This window comes from Brugia malayi (genome assembly GCF_000002995.4).
Source record: "Brugia malayi strain FR3 genome assembly, contig: Bm_v4_ChrX_scaffold_001, whole genome shotgun sequence".
Classification (NCBI taxonomy): Eukaryota; Metazoa; Nematoda; class Chromadorea; order Rhabditida; family Onchocercidae; genus Brugia; species Brugia malayi.
The window spans coordinates 15,232,470-15,242,767 of record NW_025062479.1 but is presented as its reverse complement, the minus strand read 5'-3'; the positions used below and the strand labels follow the sequence as shown (position 1 = coordinate 15,242,767).

The 10,298-nt window shown below is 23.3% G+C and overlaps 1 protein-coding gene across 2 annotated transcripts in view; it reads left to right on the top strand.

Moving 5' to 3' along the window:
- Window positions 1-9,680: 9,680 nt before the first annotated feature.
- Bma-cgef-1 overlaps window positions 9,681-10,298 on the top strand; it is a gene marked incomplete at both ends in the record, with an annotated part of 38,862 nt that continues 38,244 nt past the window's right edge. For both annotated transcript variants that reach the window (XM_043074954.1, XM_043074955.1), the window contains one exon: window positions 9,681-9,708. In XM_043074954.1, coding sequence (XP_042930888.1) covers window positions 9,681-9,708 — 28 coding nt within the window. The remainder of the gene's footprint in view (window positions 9,709-10,298) is intronic.

Below are 10,298 nucleotides of genomic sequence, written 5' to 3'. Positions count from 1 at the left end.
TAGGCTTCATCAATTCTTTTCTTTTCTTTTTAATACAAACTATTAAGTGATTAATTTGTTAATCAATTTAAAAGCCTTTTTTATGCTTTTATTATTGCTAATTGATGAGAAAGAAAAGCTTGCTTTCTTGTTCTTTATTTTCAAATTAAATAAAAAAACTTTATTTATTAAATAAAAAAGACTTATTCGGAATTAGTTAAAAAAATAAATAAATACATTTTCTAATATGCATTATATTATATAAATATATGTTAATTAAAATTAAAATTTATGCTTTTTTTGTGATCAAAGCTTCTTCTGTGATATATTTATAAATGGAAAATTATAAAAATATGTATATATTAATATTGTAATATTCTTTCTTCTTTTTTTCCCTTTTCACTTTTTTTTCATTTTATTTCATTCTTTCTTTTCTTTTTAACATTTTAGTTTTTTCACTTCTTTTATTTATTAATTTGCCTGTTTATTTGTTTATTTCTTTGCTTTTTGTCTGCTCGTTTGTTTGTTTGTTTGCATTTTTGTATGTTTATTCAAAATCCTTTTATCATTAAAATTTTCCATTTAATTTTCCTTAATTAATTTTTCATGTTCGTTATCTGACAACTAATAATTATGCGGTTGATGAAAATAAAAAAGAAAAATAAAATGACATGATTTGATCAGTAAGTTAAGTAAGACATTTCAAAATAGCATTTCATTATTATTATTTTCATTATCATTCTTGCAAAAGTTTTTGTGACTATTTTTTACTTTTTTCTGTTAATTAAAAATTTTTCTTTACTTGCCAATCGTTTTTTATTTCCATTTTAATTTCTTATTTTTGTTTTGCTCGTTTCATTACTATTTTCCATTGCTTACCAATTTTTTCCATATAAAAATGTGGAAAAAATCATTTCAAATTATTTCATTTCTTTCATTATTTGCCTTTCTTGTTTTTGAAATTAATCGCCTTACACACTGCAATTTGTGTAAAAATTTTTCCAATAGTAATTTAATTGCAGCATTGTGCTTCTAATTGATATTTTTTTCATGTCTTTTGTTTGTTTTGCATTTTTCAAAAAAAAAAATAATAATAATCAATCAAATAATGAGGGAAAAACGAGTTAGAGAATATTAGGGAAAGATTTAATAAATACGTTTAAATAAATTTATTTTAATTCATATATTATCAAATTTTTTCTTCCTGTTTTTCTTCCGTTTACCCTTTGCTTCTTTATTATAAAAATATTTTAATTTTCGCATTTTTTTGAGACTTTTTTTGCAATTATTATTTTTTTTTTTTTTTTGTTAATTTTATGATTTAACAATTGATTACTTTAAATTGCATGTACACGAAAAAAAAAAATAGAAAAGGAACAAAGGAAACATAAAATTGATAGAAATAAGAAGATTTAAATTGTAAAAAAAAAAAAAAAAAACGAAAAGATGGGTTAAATTTGAATTCATCAATTTTGTATGAAATTATTTTTATCCCCGTGTTTTCTTAATTCTAATTCTGCTCGATAAAAAAAGAATTTCTCATCCGGTTATATTATTGTTACCTAAACTTTTTTTTTTGGTGTTCAATAAGCGGTTATAATGCTATAGTAATGTATTTATAGTGATAAAAGTAACGTACTGTTATTTGATACGGTATAATTGACAAAAAGAATTAAATTTTATTTGTATATTGCTAAAAAGAGTTTTTTTTTTTGCTTAATTAATTACACATAAAAAAAAGTATGTGTGTGGATATTTTTTTTTCTTTACGTATTAAATGTATTGTATAAATGATGCAAATATTGAATAATTCATTAAAAAGTTTGTTTTGTTTTACTTTTATTCTTATTTCTTTTCTTTACATTGTCGTTTTTGTTTGATTTTAATGGGTCAATTAAAAAAAAAGAATTGTAATTTGCAAGAGAACGAGCAAAAGCATAGCATATAAGAACTAGAAAAAATGTAGCTAAATACAGATCTGATAGTGCCTTGTTATCAAATTCTGATAAAAAGTTTTATAGGACAATTAAGGAAAAATATTGTTTCGCATGAAAACAAGAAAAAGCATAATATAAAAATTAAACGAAAAAAATATAACAATAAAAATCTGATAGTATGTATTAAATTCTGATAAAAATATAATACGAATGTAATAGTGCCTTGTTCTTAACCTGACAAAAAAATTTTGTAGCTCAACTAAAAAAAAAAAAAGTTATTATAATTTGCATGAGAACAAGTAAAGCATCACATATAAGACTAAAGAATATAGTTATATACGAATATGATAGTGCCTTGTGATAAAATACAACGCCGCTTTCTATTGTTTTTATTTGATTTCATCATAAATTGAAAGAAACTTAAAGAATAAATTGAACTTGAAAGAAACTTAAAGAATAAAGCAATAAAGAACTCAAATTTGATTAGTGAAAAACAAGTTGATAATTCGTAATTTAATGCTCTTTTTTTTAAATTCATTTGTTTTTTTGATGTTGTCACATTAATCGAACCATTATCATTGTCATTATCATGAAAATTTTTAAAAAAACTGCAGAATACAAAAATATATTTTAAAAAAAAAAAAGAATAGAAAGACAAATGAAAATTAAAACAAGAAATGTAGTCAAATGATCAAATACAAAGTTGTTCCTAGCTTTTTTAGCCAAGAAATCTTGGGTTCCTGGCCAAGAAAACCACGCTTTTTCTTCTTTTTTTAGAATTTTGTTTAAAGATTCCTTTTTTCGTTTTTCTTTTAACCATTAACTCAAAGATTTAAAATTTATTTTGGTCTCCGCTGCATCGTTGCTATGCATACAAATATATATAAAGCAAAATAACTTAAAAAAAGAAAAAGTTTGAAAAAACAATGCAGCCAACAAAAAAGTGCTAAAATTATGCATTTGAATTTATTTTAAATCAAATACATTTAACTATGCTTGAATTTGAAGCACATATACACCAAAATAGTATTTAAAAATTCTAAATATATCTTGGCGAAATTAATCTATCATCGATTTTCTTATTTACCGTTACCATTTGATCTAATTGATGAAAAAAGATTTTAAAAATGATTGCAATTAAAATTTTAAAATTACTACTTTGTAAGAAATTTAATGAAACTTAGAATTAAGGTCAAAAATAATTAAAATCAAACAAAAATTGAAAAAAACAATTTTTTTGCCATTTTCACTATTTTTCAATTCTTTTTTATTTTCAGCATTTTTTAAAAATTTTCTTGCAGTAACTCTAATGAAAAATTATTCAAATTTGTCTGGCTCTGTCTGTCTATGTGTGTGTGTGTGTGTGCCATTTCAAATTGTTCATTCATTTGATGCCATGAGCAGAAGAGAAATTTCATATTCTATCAAATTCAATGGATATAAATTTATATTATCTTAATCAAATCATCGAAATTCTTTTCATCATTACTTTATGACATAATTTTTTCCCATAGTTACCAAATTTAAAATTAGTTTCCATCCGCAAATTTTATTGCTTCCTTCTATTAATTATTATCCAATTCATTCTCAACTTTACCACTTTTTAATAATTTTAATTTTTGAATTTACCACTTGTTGTCGACTCCATTCTCGAATTTATCAATTCTTGTTGACTTTATCTTCAAATTCACCGCTTCTATTTTAATTCTATTTTCAAATTCATCGCAATTTTGCTAACTTTTTTTTGAGTTACTCTTTGCTAACTTTCATTCTTGAAGTTATTACTTATTGTGTAATCATCTGCTGTGAAAGTTACTGCTTCATATTATTTTATAAGGTTTTCAATTTATAGCTTTTTATTAATTCCTCTTGAACTAATCACTTTCCGCTAATTTCTACTCTGAATTTACCGTCTCTTGATAATTTCAACTCTTAATTTTATTGCTAAATATAATCTTCCATCTTCGAATTTATTGCGAACATACTTTAATGCATTTTATTAGTTAATGCGTTTTGGATGTAAGAATATTTTTTAATTTTAATTAGTTATCATTTTATTTAAAAGTCTTTTACATTAAGTTATTACTTTATGGTTTGCTTCTATTAGATTTTCAATTTCTTGCTAATTATTTTTTGGGGAAGAGTTTAACTGCGCCACTACCACTGAATGTATATTATGATACTTTTAATTTATTTATCATTGCATATTTTAGAATATCCAAACGTCTAAGTTTACAACATTCGGATGACAATTTGTAAAAAGATCAATTTGAAAAAATTTTTAAACTCATTTAGTAGGCTAATAACTTGCATAATTTTATTTAGTTAGTCAAATTTTCAAAAGTTTCATATTATATTTTCATGAATTTTAGAATTTTTTAGTGAATTATACGAGATAAAGATGAGATTTAAAAAATAATAATTTTAAAACTTAAAAAATATGTACAGTCAAATAAAAATTTGGTATTTAAAATAACACAAAATCAATATCTACAAATCAATTTTTCATGGATTATTTTCAAAATTATAAATTTAAATCAGATTATTTCTAAAGTTATATATTAAATGGGTTTAACTTTAAATCCATTCATTTACTGGAAATAATTTCAATACAATACTTATATTCAATTTTTGATGACAAAATTACATTCAAATGACAAAACATGAACAATTCCTCTTAATTTTTTCCCTCTCTCTCTCTCTTTCTTCTTCCTCCTTCTCCTATCTTGGCAATCTTTCATTATCCAAAGAACCAGCAAATAAAATCACTTTGGCTAAGAAAAAAAAAACGAAAATAATGAATCAAACATTGAAATCATTATCTTCTTTCTTCATATTCATCAATATCTCTATCTTCTTTTTCCTCCTCCTCTTTCTTTTTTCGTCCTTTTCCTTTTCATTATTTGCCATAAAAATTTTAATTTTCACTATTTTTTTTAGAAAAAATCTTAAAATTATCAATTATTGAAAGGAATGAAAATTCAAAAATTAATTTAACATATTTAATATTTATTTATATATTCATATATGTATGTATAAGATATTTGTGTATTATTAGGCATTTCATGCTGGAATGATAAAAAGAAAAAAAAATATGCAATTCATTTAATTTAAATTATTATTTTTCTTTGAATTTGAAATAATGCACCATATTCGATCAGTTATTTTTGAAGATTTTTTTTAATTCCATTTTTTTAAACTTTTTTCTTTCGTTTGAAAGGAACAGTTAGGTATTTTTTCTTTTTTTTTAATATTTAAACTTATTACTTTACATTAGGAACACTTTTTTCTTTTCAACATTTTTCATTGAAATTTATTGAGGAGTAATCGATCAATAATTTCGCAATATTATTTGTATAATATAAAATAATTTGTTAAAACTGAAATTTGTCTGATTTTTGATAAAAAGGGAAAAATAAAGGGAGGAAATGATATGGGAGGAAGAGAGAAGAAAATTTCTGAGATATAATTGCTAAGGCACAATCACAATGTATGGTGTCAATTTTGCAAGATAGCAAAAATTCGATTTTCCATCTCAGTTGGGTGTTGGGAAGTTCCATATCCCAAGATAGAACTAATACATTTAAACTAGGCCTGAACTAATACATCTAGACTAGGCCTGAACTAATATAGATGCACACTAGGCCTATGGTCTTTTCATTCATCATTTTCTCCTTTTAATAGTTGTACATTTTGTTTAAACCTAAAGGCACGTTTTCTTCTCCTTATTTATCCTTCCTCAATCTCTCTCTCTCTTCCTTTTTCGTAAAAATTAATTACTGCTGAGGAAATAAATGAAATCAAAAATATCATTCTATTTCTTTTATATAATTAACACTTTATGAACAAATGCATGGAATGATATGATAAAACTTAATCATTGCTAAAATAATTTTGCCTAAAATTTCCGAAGTATCTCGCATTTTGTAATCCTAAAATCAATTTTTGTTTTTTTGTTTTTTATTTTTTGCTACAAACATGAGAAAAAAAAACAGATGTAACATTACACATTTAATAATTTTATCAATTAATTAATGCAATTAATAATTTTATCAGTTAATTAACAAGATATGCATTGTTTTAATAATGACAAATTTCACTTATAAATACACTAATTCTTAAAACAGTATATTACAAATCTTTCAATGCTTATTATGTTAACGTTGGAAATTTTTTACGTATTAATAAACGTTACAGAATAATATTAAACGTAAAGTATTTTAAGAATTTTCATTTGAATCGTTACGAAATTTGCAACATTTTCATTTTAAAAGCGCAATTTTAAAGCCATTGCCAATCAAATTAAGTCCATACACATAGACGACAGCGCCCATTCTTCCATTTAATGTGTTTAGATAAATCGGTCCAATAGATACAGCGGTCCCAATTTCCTTTCCATTTCTCATATGCAATCAATCAACATTTTACTTGGCTTCTTCCATCCATTCTTATCATTTCTCAAAACCCAATTATTGGCTAAAGTCATTCCGATTTCATCTTTTATTTCATTTAATAAATTAAATATTTAAAAATGGATAGATTTTATTAATTTATTATTTTCAAGTACTTTCAAAATTTTCATTTTTTTTTTTTTTTTTTTTATTTTAATTAATTATAATTTGCTTTTCTTTCACATCTTATAAGATATATGAAATAATTGAAATAAATATGAAATTAAGTTAGAATTATTCACTATTAATGTATATCTAATTTAAAATCTAGACATATAAGTGTTATCATTTGAATGATAATGATGAATTTAAATGCTTAATATGATAACTATGTTTTTTATCACAATTATCGATGATTATATGATAGAGAAAAAGGAAAATTTAATTATGAAATTAAGAAAAGTTATTCGCTTTATTAGCTCTTAGTTAGTATTTAACTTTAATTAATTAGTCTGCAATAATACTATTGAAGTATATGGCATGTATATACATAAAAATTTTCACTTTTATTAGCTTTCCTCATTTTTTTAACAAATTTAAATGATATTAGTATTACTTGTAGTTTGTTTCTTCTGTTCCGAAGTTTAATTAACAACTAATTGCATCAAAATACTGGAATTAATTTTGGATAATGAAATAAAAGTGAAATTTAATTATTCAATTTAATTATATATTGAAAAATATGATTATCTATATATGAATATAACAATATCATTGAATGATATTTTATTTGCTTATTTGTATTTGCAAATCAATCATTGTTAATGATGATAATCTTATCAGTGATATCATTACTTGCATTAGTTAAAAAAAGACTAGGAAAAGTAAACAAAATAAAAGTCATAAACAAAATATGAATATTTGATCCCGTGAGAAATGAAAAAAATGAGAAAAAACGGATTTGTTAAAATAAGAAGAGGAAGAAAGATGGAAAGAGAAAAAAGAGATAAATAAAATTGAGAGAGAAGGTAAATTTCATGCATACAGTGAAGAATAGATTTGAGCCTGTCTATAAACCAAAGCCTAGGCTACTAATACAAGATAGACAGCAAGAGAGAGAGAAGGAAAATTAAATGCTGATTTCTGGCTTGAATCGATTTCAAATAGCTGTTACTAGCTAGTCTTTTTTTTCTTACTATTCACCACTTTCTTTCTCTATAACACAGTAATATTTCTTTTCTAAGGCAAATAAATAAAAATAAAAGCGCAAAAAATGCCTTTAAGGCTTCTTTCATTTATTCCATTTTCGATTTCCTTTTTTTTTTTTTTTTTTGTTCTCTTGAAACTTTTGCCTAGAAATTTCTTAGCCTAATTTGCTATTCATCCGATATAAATTGAATTGAACTATAATGATAGTACATTTACTCATTCCAGATTGTTGCATACATAAAAAAAAAAACGAATAACTAAAGTAACCTTTTTAAGCGCAGAAGTCATAATGGCAATGACCTAATCTTTTTCTTCATTTTTTTTTGCCATTTTTCAATAATTAATATTTTGTATATCGTGATTATATACTGAAAATCCTTTTTTTTTTAAAAAAAAAAGAAAAATTCTTAGATGCGAATTTTTATTTTCAGTTTTAGAATAATTTAGAAAATTTTGAAGCAATAATTTTAATATTCTTTAGAAATAAAAATTATAATGATATATATGAATTGTTTCTTTGCTTCTTTCTTTCTTTTTTTTTTTTTTTTTTTTGCTACATGTGAATAATTCAGGTAACTTGCAATAGGACTATGTTCGGTAATTTAGTGGAAATAAGCTAAATTGAATTCCGGATCCACTGACAATCCACTCATTAGGAAATATAATGTACAGAGTGGCAAAAAATAGAGAGGGGAGGTAATAGCAGTAAATAGGTTTAGTCAACAAGGATTGAATGTTAGAAAGAAGATGCTGAGGACGAGGAAATGACCAAGAATAGATTTGACCACTTCGGTCATCGAGGAGAGGCATATAATTGCATGGGTGTAGTAGTCATATATTTAGTGGTCATATCAGCTACAACCAGTAGTAAATTTGATGTTTATGCCAATAGGAATAGAATGAATTCGATATCTTAGATTAAAAATTATTTAGTTAGCATCAAATAAAATTTTGAACAGTGCTAAATTGGATTCTATTTTTGGAAAATAATTTTAAACGTAAACTTAAATAAATGACAATAAAAAAATGCTATTAAATAGTTTTGCTTTGAAAGGATAAAATTTACAAAATTCCCCTTTTCTAATTTTGGACGTTTAGTTAAACTATTTTAATTATTAAAAAAATTTTTTTCCGATTTTTATTAAATATTTTGCTCAATATAATGGATTTTAAGCTTAATTTGTCTTAGTTTATTTCTTTTTTTGCTTTAAGAAAAAGAAGTACAAAGAACTGTCATGTATAATTTTGAATTTCAAGGCTTATTTTAATTACATTTGGTATATTTTAATAAATTTACAAAAGTATTTCAGGTGTGTGTTTGAGGTATATGAGAATATCACATATTTTTTTAGCTCAAGTACATGTTGAGGTCATATAGTGCCTAATTTACAGGTAAATGGACAATAGTATGTATTTTTTCCAATTCCTTTCTTATTTTAGTTTTTATCCAAACAGAGATTGTATTCATTTTACATCATTTTATATTTTTCACAGTTCTGTACATAACTGCTGTAGTTTTATAAATTCAGGAAAAAGGTTTTAATTCTAGAATTCAATAATTAGTCCATCTCTAATAACAGTTAAAATATTCCAAAATAATAATGCAATGATATTGGCATATAATACTAGATTACTGCATTAGCATTGAAATTGATAAGCAATCAATTCAATCAAATACTGTGGTTTTTAAGAATATATCCGTTTATTTTTTTTCTCAAAATAAAAATCGACTTTTCTATTTCTGATACCAAAATACTTAGAATAAAAGGAAAAATTTTGAATTCATTAATTATTCTTTGAGATTTTGGTATAGCGAGTGATTAATAAAAAAAATTTTCGCCCAAGAAATAAATTTCAGTATTTTTTTTTTCAACTGCATGCGCTTTCTATTATATCCACTTACTTTTTTCCTTTAAAAAAATTGTTTTTGTTTCAGATAAGAAAATATTTGGAATAAAAGAAATTTTTAATTAATAAATGATAAGAATGGAATGATTAACGACACGCTGTGTAATCTATTAAATTTTAATCATTTGATCAATCACAGCAAGCAAACGAACAATAATATTGACTCATCAGTTAATTGACATACAAAATAATACATTTCAAAATTACGCACTCTAATTTAAATAGCTATTCAAATCCATTTTTTGAAACATTTCTGATGGAAAATGTGGGATCAACTGATACAGGTTATTGTTATTAGTAATTGATAATAATTAAATAAATCGTTGATTTTTCAACCTTTTTTGATGTAATTCGTCTTTTTTTTTCTTTACTTACTTTATAAATCAATTTTCTATTCATGCTTCATTTTTTTCTCTTCTTAATTAAACTTCAAATTAAATTATTAAAATGAATTAATTTGACGACAATCCATAACATTCAACAATTAAGTAATTGATAAGATTTAATTTGATAATAGTGAACGCTAAATTTTGATTTTCTTCTATTAATCAATTCTTTAGATATTCAAGAACAAATCATTTAATATAAAAAAATATCAAAAAATTCAGAATTAAAGAAAATTTACATTATCATTTTTTAGGATTAAATTTTTTCTATTCAAAATTATAAAAAAAAAATAGTAATAGCACAATTAAAGAAAGATATGACAACGTAGCAGTCAGTATTATTCATTAATTTAAATAACCTATTTACAGCAACATTTCACGCAAAAAAAAATGTTTCATAAAAATACCACAATTAAAAATGACATTTTTTAACATTTTTAATAAATTAATGACAATAAAAAAAAGCAAAGTGTTCGAATGATTTCTTG